The sequence below is a fragment of the Oncorhynchus kisutch genome, linkage group LG4 (genome assembly GCF_002021735.2).
Source record: "Oncorhynchus kisutch isolate 150728-3 linkage group LG4, Okis_V2, whole genome shotgun sequence".
Lineage (NCBI taxonomy): Eukaryota > Metazoa > Chordata > Actinopteri > Salmoniformes > Salmonidae > Oncorhynchus > Oncorhynchus kisutch.
In genome coordinates this window covers 81,153,424-81,170,155 of record NC_034177.2, presented here as the reverse complement: position 1 = coordinate 81,170,155, position 16,732 = coordinate 81,153,424, and the positions used below count along the sequence as shown (strand labels likewise).

At 44.4% G+C, this 16,732-nt stretch overlaps 1 protein-coding gene across 9 annotated transcripts in view; it reads left to right on the top strand.

The window, feature by feature from the left end:
* The window catches only part of LOC109890060 (calcium-activated potassium channel subunit alpha-1), a 310,642-nt gene that overhangs the window by 218,308 nt on the left and 75,602 nt on the right, over nucleotides 1–16,732 (top strand). For all 9 annotated transcript variants that reach the window (XM_031823765.1, XM_031823764.1, XM_031823766.1 and 6 more), the window contains exons 10-14: nucleotides 8,384–8,494; nucleotides 8,753–8,858; nucleotides 11,996–12,078; nucleotides 12,161–12,230; nucleotides 12,350–12,505. In XM_031823765.1, coding sequence (XP_031679625.1) covers nucleotides 8,384–8,494; nucleotides 8,753–8,858; nucleotides 11,996–12,078; nucleotides 12,161–12,230; nucleotides 12,350–12,505 — 526 coding nt within the window. The remainder of the gene's footprint in view (nucleotides 1–8,383; nucleotides 8,495–8,752; nucleotides 8,859–11,995; nucleotides 12,079–12,160; nucleotides 12,231–12,349; nucleotides 12,506–16,732) is intronic.

The window sequence follows — 16,732 nt, the reverse complement described above, 5'->3', positions numbered from 1 at the left end:
CTCTCTGGCTTTAATGTACATGCATACGGTAGTAATCAGGCCCTCACTTCAGCCAGCCAATCACAGAGGCATCAGGATCTGTGTGTTATTATGTTAAATACTGTATGCATGTGTTCATATTGGATATGTATACTATAGATCATGACACATATACAAACACATTTGGCATAATGGTTTCCTCTCGAGAGTACACTTTTTGAGGAAGGAAAAAGCTAAAGCTGCACCCACCTTGTGGTTCTCATTAGGGCTCTGTGATTTTCATAACGGCTCTGTGGTATCCGTTAGTCCCCACTGAAACAGAGGGGCTGGTGTGGAAACTGGCCTAAACCCTGGCTGAACCCTGCAGTACTCTGAATGTGTTCTATGAGGGCCTGTGAGGGCCAGCAGCCTGTGATGTGGAGACTTGGAGACTCTCATCCCTGTCACACATATTATATAATATGTACAGCAGGCTCCCTCTAGTGTATATGTATATATGTATTAACATATATAAATAGCCCAATTAATGTGACACTGAACATGTCGTTAGCTTCATGAATAACATTACAGTATACAGTATATACGCTCTCCAGTATTCAGGTTAGATAGCATCAAAATATATCTTGTTTCTGTGGCAAATTGTGTTTTTTATGCTACACCACATTCCATTAGTTGAAACAAAATAGGCCACAGTTGAGTGGAAAACACAAAAAGATGGTGTTTTGTTGCCTTTCCTTCTGCGTCTTACAGTATCAGCCTAAGGATCAGAGTGATAGTAATGGTGTGACCTCTGCTGGTGTTTGAGCTGTCTTTGCTGTGGTGAAGTATTTCATGTGTTCCTGATGATATGGTTTGTTATGTTGATATCCTGCATGGTCTGTAATGGACGTTCTCAGACTTCCCTTGTGCATGTTGGTGTGATGATGTGCCCCTTTTATTCCGGCGCTTGGTATTTGTGTGTAATATTTTCTCATTTATGTTCTTGTGCCACCGTGATTGTACACCCAACTTTAGTTTTTTGAGTGTGATGTTTCATTGAGGACTCCAGGGTTGAATACGCTTAAAGGAAGTTATATTTTTTCCGTCAGGTAGCCTAGCGGTTAGAGCGTTGGGCCAGTAACCGAAAGGTTGCTGGTTTGAATAACAGAACTGTCAAGGGGAAAAATCTGTCTGTCCTTGGAGCAAGACACTTAACCCTAATTTGCTCGTGGGACTTACTTCTATTGCTGACCCTGTAAAACAACACATATCACTTTGCCTAGCTGGTGTATGACAATAAAAAAAAACATCTAATTGTTGAATTATGTATCCGTACCACTCCTTTAAATATGAAGCTAAATACCTTCCTTGACTTGGATACTGTGGTGTGGTCTTGAATGCTAGCACTGGCACACCAATAGGGGTAATCATCAGTGGTCTGTCCGTCCTTTAATGAAGTCAACTGAATCGTTTATACTCCCAACAATTGTTCCGCTTAAAAAAATCTGTCAAGCTCCACTGATAACTAATATATTAATGGAGAAGAAATGTCTGAGATGAGCTGTGTGTGTGCCCACGCCTGTGTCTGTGGGTGTTCTCTTAATGCAAAGGCACAAAAAAGCCAGACACTACGCTGCACAAATCCCATTTATTCAGCCTCTGGAGATGACATCTGGACATTGGGAGTAGGAAAACATGACCGATGTTTTTGTCTCCCTGAATGAAACACATCATCTTCTGCCAACTGCTGCAGGCTCCTCACTAAGACCTCTGCTCATCATCTGATATCACCAGACAGAGCTTTGCAGCCTCATTCCATCACTGGATTGCCAGGCCAGGGCCCACCATGCAATCATCACTGCTCTTTTAAATGCTTAAAGTGGTGATGGGCAGATCTGTAAAGATCATTATATTTTGTTCAATGGCTACCATGCCATGTGTTTTCATCATGTTATGTCCACCAGATTGTCTACTCTCTGACATTTGTCCACCACAGTCTGCTCCTTAATGTGCTTCAATGGCACTTGGTCACAATCATCTGGACTGGACTTCATCACCAACTGATACAGACTTATTTACCATTCATATTCACACATATTCACTCACACTCTGTTACAGTTGAGTCCTCATATACAACGGGAGTTAATGTATGATCTAATGGTCTCATCTTCTCCCAGTATGAGAACATGGGCTTGGATCAGAGTGTGGTAGAAACAGGAGTTGGAACTGGTTGGAACAGAACCAAAATGTATTGAGGAACAGAATCAGAACCAAGAACAAAAGTGATCTATACTGTTCCGGAACAGAACCATTATTTTAAAATGAATGGAAACTGGATAATAACGTTAATAAACGTTCCGGGGCATGCAAAGCCAATGCAAAGCTTTCACTATATCACTCAAAAATGTATTCCAGTGTCTGCCTGCCAGCTGAAAATCTTTGTGAGTGTGTGTTCATGTGTAGGCTACCTGGCCCTCCCGATTGGAAGCATTGGCTTCTGTAGTCTACTGACATTAGAAGCGGGATTCAGAAATTAAGAAGATAGATTTTTAATTAGAGAAGAATGGGTTATCTATTTCAATGCTAGTTAAGGATACTATAGTAATCACATTTCACATTGGTTTTATGAACTACAAAAAGGTAAGATGTGTTTTTATTTAAATTCTGGTGCCGATCTGCACACACAATCTTGTTATCTAGCTAGCTCATTAAGCCACTCCTCTGTAGGTAGAGTTCTGTGGGCCTAATTCAGATAATACTCTTCAAGCCAAGCGTCCTCTTCCAACCTCTCTCGCAACTCACGTCCAATGCATATTAACAGCTTCAGCTTGCCCGCTCCAGCACTGATTGGTGAAGTACTTAAAAAAAATATACAAAAAAAAGATTTTAGAGGTTTAGAAAGGAACAGAAAGGAAAAATATTAACCGTTACTGTTTTTGGGTTCAAACCGGTTCAGAACTTTATTTTGCTGTTCGGAACAGTGGAACTGAAAAAAAAAAAATGGTTCCAATCTCTGGTTAGAACAGATTGAGTTAGGTAAAGTGAAATGTAAAGTGAACAGACCAAACTACAGCTCTTCAGTGAGTCAGACTGTCTGTGTATTTGGCTACTAACTGCTCCACATCTCTTTAGCATGTAGAGCTATAGCCATTACACACATTGTCTTACAGGTCTTTGTAGGGCAATTAGGGTAGCTGACCCGTCTCTGTGTCCAATGTAATCCCCTGGATGACTAGAGGCTGGAGTCAATGAGAGTATGTTTGGGTTTCTCTTTATTTGCGGTTTGCCTTCGAATGCTGGCTTGATGACATTGAGTTAGTTTTGCCTACAAGTACATATGAGACCGTTGGTAAAGATGAATGGTTAAAACTGTCTTTAATCATCCGGATTAGTTTAATTATGTAGAGTTTCAACCTAATACTTTAGCTGGGTCGTTCCATGAAAAGAGTGCCTTTTTGTCCCTTTGATCTTTTTAGCTTAAATTGGGCACCAATATATCATTTTAAAAGCCTTTTCTATTCAATGAAGTGCCCTTTAACATTGACAATTCAAGACATCACATTTGTAATATAAATAAAGGCTTGCTAAAGTCCCTCTGTGCACCCTCTGTGTCCCTCTGTGTCCCTCTGTGTCCCTCTGTGTCCCTCTGTGTCCCTCTGTGTCCCTCTGTGTCCCTCTGTGCACCCTCTGTGTCCCTCTGTGTCCCTCTGTGTCCCTCTGTGTCCCTCTGTGCACCATCTGTGTCCCTCTGTGTCCCTCTGTGTCCCTCTGTGTCCCTCTGTGTCCCTCTGTGTCCCTCTGTGCACCCTCTGTGTCCCTCTGTGTCCCTCTGTGTCCCTCTGTGTCCCTCTGTGTCCCTCTGTGTCCCTCTGTGTCCCTCTGTGCACCCTCTGTGCACCCTCTGTGTCCCTCTGTGTCCCTCTGTGTCCCTCTGTGTCCCTCTGTGTCCCTCTGTGCACCCTCTGTGCACCCTCTGTGTCCCTCTGTGTCCCTCTGTGTCCCTCTGTGTCCCTCTGTGCACCCTCTGTGTCCCTCTGTGTCCCTCTGTGTCCCTCTGTGTCCCTCTGTGTCCCTCTGTGCACCCTCTGTGCACCCTCTGTGTCCCTCTGTGTCCCTCTGTGTCCCTCTGTGTCCCTCTGTGCACCCTCTGTGTCCCTCTGTGTCCCTCTGTGTCCCTCTGTGTCCCTCTGTGTCCCTCTGTGTCCCTCTGTGTCCCTCTGTGCACCCTCTGTGCACCCTCTGTGTCCCTCTGTGTCCCTCTGTGTCCCTCTGTGTCCCTCTGTGTCCCTCTGTGTCCCTCTGTGCACCCTCTGTGCACCCTCTGTGTCCCTCTGTGTCCCTCTGTGTCCCTCTGTGTCCCTCTGTGCACCCTCTGTGTCCCTCTGTGTCCCTCTGTGTCCCTCTGTGTCCCTCTGTGTCCCTCTGTGTCCCTCTGTGCACCCTCTGTGCACCCTCTGTGTCCCTCTGTGTCCCTCTGTGTCCCTCTGTGTCCCTCTGTGTCCCTCTGTGTCCCTCTGTGCACCCTCTGTGCACCCTCTGTGTCCCTCTGTGTCCCTCTGTGTCCCTCTGTGTCCCTCTGTGTCCCTCTGTGTCCCTCTGTGCACCCTCTGTGCACCCTCTGTGTCCCTCTGTGTCCCTCTGTGTCCCTCTGTGTCCCTCTGTGCACCCTCTGTGCACCCTCTGTGTCCCTCTGTGCACCCTCTGTGCACCCTCTGTGCACCCTCTGTGCACCCTCTGTGTCCCTCTGTGTCCCTCTGTGTCCCTCTGTGTCCCTCTGTGTCCCTCTGTGCACCCTCTGTGCACCCTCTGTGCACCCTCTGTGTCCCTCTGTGTCCCTCTGTGTCCCTCTGTGTCCCTCTGTGTCCCTCTGTGCACCCTCTGTGCACCCTCTGTGTCCCTCTGTGTCCCTCTGTGCACCCTCTGTGCACCCTCTGTGCACCCTCTGTGTCCCTCTGTGTCCCTCTGTGTCCCTCTGTGTCCCTCTGTGTCCCTCTGTGCACCCTCTGTGTCCCTCTGTGTCCCTCTGTGTCCCTCTGTGTCCCTCTGTGCACCCTCTGTGCACCCTCTGTGTCCCTCTGTGTCCCTCTGTGTCCCTCTGTGTCCCTCTGTGTCCCTCTGTGCACCCTCTGTGCACCCTCTGTGTCCCTCTGTGTCCCTCTGTGTCCCTCTGTGTCCCTCTGTGTCCCTCTGTGCACCCTCTGTGCACCCTCTGTGTCCCTCTGTGTCCCTCTGTGCACCCTCTGTGCACCCTCTGTGCACCCTCTGTGCACCCTCTGTGTCCCTCTGTGTCCCTCTGTGTCCCTCTGTGTCCCTCTGTGTCCCTCTGTGTCCCTCTGTGTCCCTCTGTGCACCCTCTGTGCACCCTCTGTGTCCCTCTGTGTTCCCTCTGTGTCCCTCTGTGTCCCTCTGTGCACCCTCTGTGCACCCTCTGTGTCCCTCTGTGTCCCTCTGTGCACCCTCTGTGCACCCTCTGTGCACCCTCTGTGCACCCTCTGTGTCCCTCTGTGTCCCTCTGTGTCCCTCTGTGTCCCTCTGTGTCCCTCTGTGCACCCTCTGTGCACCCTCTGTGTCCCTCTGTGTCCCTCTGTGCACCCTCTGTGCACCCTCTGTGTCCCTCTGTGTCCCTCTGTGTCCCTCTGTGTCCCTCTGTGTCCCTCTGTGTCCCTCTGTGTCCCTCTGTGTCCCTCTGTGCACCCTCTGTGTCCCTCTGTGTCCCTCTGTGCACCCTCTGTGCACCCTCTGTGTCCCTCTGTGCACCCTCTGTGCACCCTCTGTGTCCCTCTGTGTCCCTCTGTGCACCCTCTGTGCACCCTCTGTGCACCCTCTGTGTCCCTCTGTGTCCCTCTGTGCACCCTCTGTGCACCCTCTGTGTCCCTCTGTGCACCCTCTGTGTCCCTCTGTGTCCCTCTGTGTCCCTCTGTGTCCCTCTGTGTCCCTCTGTGTCCCTCTGTGCACCCTCTGTGTCCCTCTGTGTCCCTCTGTGTCCCTCTGTGTCCCTCTGTGTCCCTCTGTGTCCCTCTGTGCACCCTCTGTGCACCCTCTGTGTCCCTCTGTGTCCCTCTGTGTCCCTCTGTGTCCCTCTGTGCACCCTCTGTGCACCCTCTGTGTCCCTCTGTGTCCCTCTGTGTCCCTCTGTGTCCCTCTGTGTCCCTCTGTGCACCCTCTGTGTCCCTCTGTGTCCCTCTGTGTCCCTCTGTGTCCCTCTGTGTCCCTCTGTGCACCCTCTGTGTCCCTCTGTGTCCCTCTGTGCACCCTCTGTGTCCCTCTGTGTCCCTCTGTGTCCCTCTGTGTCCCTCTGTGCACCCTCTGTGTCCCTCTGTGTCCCTCTGTGTCCCTCTGTGTCCCTCTGTGTCCCTCTGTGTCCCTCTGTGTCCCTCTGTGCACCCTCTGTGTCCCTCTGTGTCCCTCTGTGTCCCTCTGTGTCCCTCTGTGTCCCTCTGTGTCCCTCTGTGCACCCTCTGTGTCCCTCTGTGTCCCTCTGTGTCCCTCTGTGTCCCTCTGTGCACCCTCTGTGCACCCTCTGTGTCCCTCTGTGTCCCTCTGTGTCCCTCTGTGTCCCTCTGTGTCCCTCTGTGTCCCTCTGTGCACCCTCTGTGCACCCTCTGTGACTTTGAGGACGATTTTAGCCGCTTCACCCCAAAATTAATCAAAGTTTTCACCACCATTGCAAAGCCATAGTTATTTTTTTGATATGACTGTCATTTCTGAAAAGGATCATTTATTTAATGTGATTTAATTTTAAGGAAAAAATAGCTGTCCCTCAAGGTCAACCCTGTTAAGTGAACTGAACTCTTGTTTTAATACAGTGAAACAATAAATTTTTTAATATATATATTTTGAAGAAATATTGAACATGTAATTAACAAATCATAGTGTAAAAGCACTTGAGCTGGTTCTACTCTGTTTGGCCATTTTCTGGTGTTTTGTGGTGGAAACCACACTGTGACCCATAGACAGGCTAGCCGTGTTAATATGAAACTTGCGTTCAATGGCCCCTCCCTGTTTCACACAACAAGCTTCCATTCCCCTTGTCACACAGGGGTTTATTGTTGATTTAAGATGACGTTTTCAACCCTGTTACGGTCAACCCTGGTACTTTATTTGGCACTTAACAGGCACTTACTATAGTCATTTTCTATTACCTATTGAGATGGGATAACACATGTTTTATTAAGTTGAACATGTGCTCTTAATGACAGAATGTACAAATTTGGTGAAATCAAAAGTTTTAATTCACCACCTTTAATACACATCTCAAAATGCACCTGATTGGTGGAACGACTCCGCTCTGAAGGCTTTAAGAAAACCCACCCCTGGGCAGCTTGCAATTATCTCTGCTTTGAGCTGGACAACAGAAATACAATCATATTTTGAGTCATCTGAACAGGCTTGATAGGGGCTCCCGAGGGGAACAGCGGTCTAAAGTACTGTATCTCAGTGCTAGAGTCGTCACTACAGACACCCTTGTTAGAATCCAGGCTGTATCACAACCGAGTCCCATAGGGCGGCGTACAATTGGCCCAGCATCGTCCGGGTTTGGCCGATGGAGGCCGTCATTGTAAAGAAGAATTTGTTCTTAACGGACTTGCCTAGTTAAATAAAGGTTCAATGAAATAATATATATGAGAGAATAGGAGCAGCATCTCTGTCCCAACTGACTCAAATCTACTCCAGTATGAGTGCAGCTCCTTTGAGTGTTACTGTGGAACCCTCTCTATTTGAGATCTTCTCTCTGGAGTGAATCATCATTGTCTGACACTGAAGCCCAGAGTGGAACCATGCGACTAACAAGGTCATGACACCAGCAATCCCCTATCTGTCCGACTCTATCCTCCTCCTGAATTCAGCAGTGCTCTCTGTCTAACATAGAACTCAAGTCCACTGAAACACAGTATCCTGCCATCCACACGTCAACAAGTCCTGTTTAGAGGTCCTGTCAGCCCCAGACCAAGAAATCACTTTAGAAGGCTATTAGTAATGCCGTGTATGAACACGTGCGCGTATTGATGTACATGTCTTTGTCAACATGTATTCGGCTCTCAGAGGGTCGGTTTGGCACAAGGGGACGGTTTCCTTATTGAGAACTGATGACAATTAAAACCAGAAAGTGTACTGTGTGATTATATTTGAGGTCACTTTAAAGTGTTTCAAAGCTCAGGGTTTTCATTTCACATGTCAGATTTACCCCTAAAAAAATACTAATTAAATACACTGTTCACTTTTGTGGGGATTGCTTTTACTGAAGAAAAAAAAACACTAAAAGTCATGGCCAGTTTTCAAAAGACATTTGTCTGACACAAAATAGTTTTTATTGGGAATTAGAGTTGTGAGTGCTTTGAATGATGTTTGATCTTTTCGAGGCGTGCCAGTGTTGGTTGTGATTTATGTTGCCTCGCTCAAATTGATTTCTCCCCCCCTTCTCCAGGCACATTGTGGTTTGTGGTCATATTACACTCGAAAGTGTCTCCAACTTCCTCAAAGACTTCCTACACAAGGACAGGGATGATGTCAATGTAGAAATTGTTTTTCTCCATAAGTAAGTGAATGTTTTCACTACCTCACTTTGAACCATTACACAGCGTAATTAAACACAAAATAATGTCAACTTAAAGCATAGGAAATTGTTCTTTCTCTCATGAGTAAACTTCAAATTGCAACTTGAATTTGTGTCCTAACTCTGCCTCCCCCCTCTCTCTCTCTCCTCTCTCTCTCCCCTCTCTCTCTCTCTCTCCCTCTCTCTCTCTCTCTCTCCCCTCTCTCTCTGTTTGTTCCCCCCCCCTGTGTGTTCCTGTAGTATTTCCCCTAATCTTGAGCTGGAAGCCTTGTTCAAACGCCACTTTACCCAGGTAGAGTTCTACCAGGGTTCTGTTCTCAACCCTCACGATCTGGCCAGAGTGAAGGTACTGTACTAGCATGTACTGCTGTTGTGCATCATATTCCACTATTATGTAGTTACAGGGTGAAAGGCTGTGCATGAAAAACATAACAGGGAAAAAGGCCAATACTCCTCATACTACCGTGTGAGAGTGACAACGTTTCCATCCAAATTGGATCTTTGCTATGACCTGAGGAAGGTCAATCTGGGGTTGAACGTTGTGATATTTGACCTGAGGAAGGTCAATCTGGGGTTGAAACGTTGTGATGTTTGACCTGAGGAAGGTCAATCTGGGGTTGAAACGTTGTGATGTTTGACCTGAGGAAGGTCAATCTGGGGTTGAAACGTTGTGATGTTTGACCTGAGGAAGGTCAATCTGGGGTTGAAACGTTGTGATATTTGACCTGAGGAAGGTCAATCTGGGGTTGAAACATTGTGATGTTTGACCCGAGGAAGGTCGATCTGAGGTTGAAACATTGTGATATTTGACCTGAGGAAGGTCACTCTGGGGTTGAAACGTTGTGATGTTTGACCTGAGGGAGGTCAATCTGAGGTTGAATCTATGGCTGTTACGGTTACCGTATTACCTCCACACCGGCGGTCACAAGTTATGACTGCGGTCAAATTCCACATGACCGTTTAGTCACGGTAACTAGGCTTCTCCAAGCTCTGATGCTGCTGCTGGTCATGAGTAGCCTACTAACTGTGGTAACTGTCTGGTACTTGGCACTCTATTGTCCCTCTAATCAATGCAAATATAGTTGAAAATCTAAATCAAACAGTTCACGAGAACCATGAGCTCATGTTGCGCAACATTTTAAGGTTATGCAATTGCGTGAGAAAAGTGATGGCCTCCATTATAGAGAGGATCCCAACAGCCTTCTATAGGCTATGCCTACTATATTTATCTCTCAACGTTCCTAATATTAAGCACATTGTTTACCTTTACAGCAGGAGTATAGCCTACATGGCTGGCATGACAATAAACCACACAGGGAAAAGCGTCCTCTATTCGCTATTTAAGCGCGTAGATGAAGTGTATTGTTTCCCGCTGCCCCCATTTCGATACAGGTGCATGATAATGGTCCATTCTAAATCAAAACACATCTCACACATATATTATGTAGTATGTGTAAAGACAAGATTAAATCCAGAATAGTCTGATGGGTGACAATATTAGCCCGTCACTTGGGAATTCTATATTATCACTTGTGAATGATGCCCAGCAAAAGAAACCATGCCTTTTTTTGCTACTTGTTTGAATCATAGTCGCACACCTCATGTACCCTAGTCCATAGGCCTATATGTTGGTATAAGGCTTGTATCACACCTCATGTACCCTAGCCCATAGGCCTATATGTTTGTATAAGGCTTGTATCACACCTCATGTAGCCTAGCCCATAGGCCTATATGTTTGTATAAGGCTTGTATCACACCTCATGTAGCCTAGCCCATAGGCCTATATGTTTGTATAAGGCTTGTATCACACCTCATGTACCCTAGTCCATAGGCCTATATGTTTGTATAAGGCTTGTATCACACCTCATGTACCCTAGTCCATAGGCCTATATGTTTGTATAAGGCTTGTATCACACCTCATGTACCCTAGCCCATAGGCCTATATGTTTGTATAAGGCTTGTATCACACCTCATGTACCCTAGCCCATAGGCCTATATGTTTGTATAAGGCTTGTATCACACCTCATGTACCCTAGCCCATAGGCCTATATGTTTGTATAAGGCTTGTATCACACCTCATGTACCCTAGCCCATAGGCCTATATGTTTGTATAAGGCTTGTATCACACCTCATGTACCCTAGCCCATAGGCCTATATGTTTGTGTAAGGCTTGTATCACACCTCATGTACCCTAGCCCATAGGCCTATATGTTTGTATAAGGCTTGTATCACACCTCATGTACCCTAGTCCATAGGCCTATATGTTTGTATAAGGCTTGTATCACACCTCATGTAGCCTAGCCCATAGGCCTATATGTTTGTATAAGGCTTGTATCACACCTCATGTACCCTAGCCCATAGGCCTATATGTTTGTATAAGGCTTGTATCACACCTCATGTGGCCTAGCCCATAGGCCTATATGTTTTAGTAAGGTTAGTATCACACCTCATGTAGCCTAGCCCATAGGCCTATATGTTTGTATAAGGCTTGTATCACACCTCATGTAGCCTAGCCCATAGGCCTATATGTTTGTATAAGGCTTGTATCATAACTAAAGTGGCCAAATAACTTCTTAAAATGAAGCACATGAATCCACATTACAAGGGCTGTAAGGGGCCTAACTGGCAGACATAAACAGTACATGAGATTCAAGTTTGGGGAAGATCATTTTCACCATAAAAATGCAGCTTTATAATAAAAGCATTACATGCATCATTTCGTTTGAGGTCACTTTTAATAATGATGTTTTCCACTAATGGAACATCGGCGATTATAGACTACTATCATGTACGCATTGCTGCGCTTACAATGTGAAGAAATAGCCTAATAGTTGATTAACATTTTAAGCTGAATGTTCTGATCTGTTGTGTCAGCTACATTGCATAAACGTTTTTTTAAATATTTGACCTGAAGAAGATGAATCCAAGGTTGAAACGTTGTAATATTTGACCTGAGGAAGATGAATCCAAGGTTGAAACGTTGTAATATTTGACCCGAGGAAGGTCAATCCAGGGTTGAAACGTTGTAATATTTGACCTGAGGAAGATGAATCCAGGGTTGAAACGTTGTAATATTTGACCTGAGGAAGATGAATCCAGGGTTGAAACGTTGTAATATTTGACCTGAGGAAGATGAATCCAGGGTTGAAACGTTGTAATATTTGACCCGAGGAAGGTCAATCCAGGGTTGAAACGTTGTAATATTTGACCTGAGGAAGATGAATCCAGGGTTGAAACGTTGTAATATTTGACCTGAGGAAGATGAATCCAGGGTTGAAACGTTGTAATATTTGACCTGAGGAAGGTCAATCCAGGGTTGAAACGTTGTAATATTTGACCCGAGGAAGGTCAATCCAGGGTTGAAACGTTGTAATATTTGACCTGAGGAAGATGAATCCAGGGTTGAAACGTTGTAATATTTGAAGGTGAGAGGGTTTCTGGTGTGTATTCTCTATCTGTAACCCGTCATCGTTCCCTGTATAGATTGAGTCAGCAGACGCCTGTCTGATTCTGGCTAATAAGTACTGTCCAGATCCCGATGCTGAAGACGCCTCCAACATCATGAGGTAATAATGATGATGATGATGATGAAAATCTGGAGAAAGGACTGTGTATACTGTATACGTTAAAAATGTTTTGAATTTGTAGGGTCATCTCTATCAAGAACTATTCCCCCAAGATACGAATTATCACTCAGATGTTACAATACCATAACAAGGTGGGTCAGCACATCACTCCTACTCTATATGCAACGATGCACATAATAATAACCATGGTTCAAACACGTGTGTGTGTGTGTGTGTGTGTGTGTGTGTGTGTGTGTGTGTGTGTGTGTAGGCTCACCTGCTCAACATTCCTAGCTGGAACTGGAAGGAGGGGGATGATGCTATCTGTCTAGCAGAGCTGAAGGCTGGCTTCATAGCTCAGAGCTGTCTAGCCCAGGGCCTCTCCACCATGCTGGCCAACCTCTTCTCCATGAGGTCCTTCATCGAGGTAACATTGACACAACATTAACACAACCTTTACACAATGATCTATTTCACAGAGATAACCTTAACACATCCTTTTAATAACACTGTTCTCTTTCATTGAGTTAACGTTGACACAATGACAGTAGGGTAACTAACATTACCACAACCTTTTCACAATGTGTTCTTTCATTGATGAAACGTTGAAACAATCTCTTCTCGATACATTTATCATGGAAACATTCCTTCAGCGGGACTATGAAACAGGTTACTTTCCCATTACTCATTATGGGATAGATATGTGATTCCACAGGAGTACTGAGCTCCGGTCTGCTGAGTGAAACATCTCTGAGGGAGTCTTTTCAGCCAGAATGGTCTTTCAGTCAGTCTGATTTATCCTATGTATCTGTAGGATTCTTGGCACTCTGCTTTGAAAGAGCTGGTCTTCATGTCATAAAGCTGATGGAGGAGTTTATAATGGGTGGGCTGACGAGGTCTGGATGGAGAAGAGACATCTGCTGGCCATATTCCCATGCTGAAAACATAGAGTAAGACATATAAATAGATGGATAGATGGAACATTGACGCCAAACCATAGTCGGTTATCTAAACTGTGAATGAAAAGGCATTAACCACGCTATAGAGGGATTTAAAACGTTGAGCCAGGCTCTCATCATCTGTGACATCTGCAAAGCTTTCAGGAAACTCATCTGTCATCGTCCATGGCAGCTCAGTGGATATAATGTAGCATGTCTACACAAGTCTAGAACATCTGACAAAGAAGGGAGGAATCACTGCTCATGAGAAGACGAAACTAAGACACAGTATTATTACTCCTACCATTATTTGGTGAATTGTGAAGCTATTGTGCCCTAGTCAGTCAGAACTAATGCTAGGCCAAGTCTGGTGAGGCACCTTGTACCTGATATACTGGGACCAAGTCAGTAGGCCCCTTCCTTTTACTGCCGTTTTTCCACAAAAATGTTCAATTCAAACCATACGTTGTTTTATAGCAGAATGAATACACATGGAAAAGTTTATATAGATCTTTGGCAACTGAAAGTCAATGTCAAAATGAATGACCGAAGAACATGAAACTGTAGTAAATTATATTAGGATCCATTTTGAATGGCCTAATTAAAATAGTTGTTCTGATTCTGTCAGCATGTCTTAGAGAGACCTCCATAAACATATGAATATTGAGACATAATGCTATAAACAGAAGGCTATAAACAGAAGGCTATAAACAGAATGCTATAAACAGAAGGCTATAAACAGAATGCTATAAACAGAATGCTATAAACAGAATGTTATAAACAGAAGGCTATAAACAGAAGGCTATAAACAGAAGGCTATAAACAGAAGGCTATAAACAGAATGCTATAAACAGAAGGCTATAAACAGAAGGCTATAAACATAATGCTATAAACAGAAGGCTATAAACAGAATGCTATAAACAGAAGGCTATAAACAGAAGGCTATAAACAGAAGGCTATAAACAGAATGCTATAAACAGAAGGCTATAAACAGAATGCTATGAACCAGGGGTTCTTAAACTTTTTCAGCCTGGGACCCAAATTAGAAATTCTGTGTTTTCCTGGGACACAAGCTTATGAAAACATGTTTATACTTAAACATCGGTACATTTCATTGCCATTATGCCCATTAACAAATGCAATATAGACAAATAACAATTAAATGAAATACCCATATAAATATCTATTCATGTTTATTTTTCCCCATTAAAAACACTCATATATCTGTCCTGGTTGGAACTGTTGCTGTTAAAATCCAATAAATAATTTTTATTCTGAACTGGAATAAACTGATTGATCACATCACACAGATGTAGTCTAGAAAACACACACACACACACACACAGTCCTAATGAGAGGTGTGTGACTGGTTGAAGTTTTAAACAAGCATGTCAATTCTGGGCTCAGTTTTTGACAGTTGAGAAGCCTGACTCGCACAGGTATGTGGTACCAAACTGGATCAGAATATCTTCTGCTTTCCCACTGAGTTTCTCAGCTTCAAAAAGCATATTGCGTCAATCAGTGTGTTCCAGTTCAGAATTAAAATGATTGCTTGTATTTTACCAGCAAATAGTTTTTTTCCATGTTCATCTGTACTGTTACTTAGGGTTGCACTATCAGTAGCTAGATTGCTTGCATTGGCTAACGTTAGCTATTGGCTGTATAAAAGGGGATTATTTGAAAGAGAAATTCACATCGACTGCTATGAGAGATGGTACAAGTTACTCCCTTATTGCTGCTTATCATCACCTGTTATAAAATGACAAAAATGCCTTGCTAGTTAACTTACTTTCCACTGTCAAAGCACTGTTTCCTGAAGCACTGTTTCCTGAAGCACTGTTTCCTGAAGCATTCTGCCCTGTTCTGAAAGAAGTCCTTGGTTTTACCGTCATGTTGTGAATGTTTGGTCAGGGCCTGCCGTCTTCATTTGTTTGTTTTACGAAGCACTTCCCTGCACAAAACACATTATGGGATCTCCTCCTTGTTTCTCAAAGTTTGTATTAAACCAAGCGAGAGAAACTCATCGCTGTATTTGCGTTTCATGACAATGGAACTCAGTCAGAACTTGAGGCTAGCTTGAATCCATTCGATGACAGCAGTGAGTGATGGCGAGTGGGAATGACAAGCCAGTGGCTGACAGAGCATCATCTGGTTGTTCAGCAGTGCAGCGTGTGGGTCGCGTAGTGATCTTCGAGAAACTGCCGAAAAAAGATCTGGTTAACCTTGAAGCACACTGGCATCTTCCACCCACTCGCGCTGCTGCCAAACTGAGTCTCTACGCAGCGCGCACTGAACAGAGAGTGCACTTGCACTTGGACAAAATCAATTCCAGTAGTTAATGAAATCTTTATAAATGTACCCCACTATGGGTCGCTACCCATAGTTTAAGAAAGGCTGATATAAACAGAATACTATAAACAGATTGCTTATAGTGCATGTTGGGTTGCACTTGAGGACATATTATTGTGAGGCCTGTTAACGAGGTGAAGAGATGTCTGACAGCCATTTTTCAGCACAGCTCTTACTAGGTCATTACAGAGGCTGCGTATTTGGCACCCTATTGCCTACTTAGTGCATTACTTTTGACCATGGCCCATAGCTCTATATAGGGAATAGGGTGCCACATAAACACACAATAATAGATGCCATCTCTGCAGGATCAAATTACAAGGTCCCCCTCGGTTAGTGTTCCCCTAAAGATGCCTGACCAATTTCTTTTACCCCAGTGTGTTAGTTATGGAGGAAGTGTGTTAGTTATGGAAGAAGTATGTTCTGAGTCCCATATTAAAGACTCTATAGCTGTCAGGAGCGGTGGAGTTATGATAGAGAGATGGGTAATGTTTTATAATGGGTCCGGATCTGAGTGTGTCTGCGGTTCATCGAAGGGTCTCCTCCATCGCTGTGAGACTTCTAATGAGGATGGGACTGGGAGGAAACCCAGAGGAGCTTATAAAGGCCTTAAGAAGGGTTTATAAAGGGCTTAAGAAGGTTGAATTGATCAAATTCATCTTTGGGCTAGGTGTCCCGCTAGCGGGATAGAAGCTGAAAACATCCGGTGAAATTGGAGGGTGCGATTTCAAATAAATATTTGTAATATTAAACATTCATAAACATACAAGTGTCTTATATCATTTAAAAGCTTCACTTCTTGTTAATCCAACTGTGTTGTCAGATTTCAAAAAGACTTTACGGCGAAAGCATACCATGCGATTATCTGAGGACAGCGCCCCCACGTCGACATATTTTTCAACCAGCACAGGCTTCACAAAATCACAAATAGTGATGAAATAAATCACTTACCGTTGAAGATCCTCCTCTGTTTGCAGTCCCAAGGGTCCCAGCTACAACATGAATGGTCGTTTTGTTCGATAAAATACTTCTTTATATCCCAAAAAGTCTGTTTAGTTTGAGCCATTGATTTCAGTAATCCACTCGTTCAACATGCAGACAAAGGAGTCCAAAAAGCTACAGGTAAATTTTGTCCAAACAATTCAAACAATGTTTCTATTTAATCGTCAGGTAGTCTAAAATGTAAATAAACAATAATATTTCACACAGAAAGTACTATGTTCAATAGAAAGGAAAATTCGTAAACCCCCCGAAAGACTGATTTGGTCCAGGTGCTCGCCTAACAAAAACTCCAAATACTTGCATCCAAAGAACACCATACCTACTGTGAAGCATGGGGGTGGAAACACCATGCTTTCGGTCTGTTT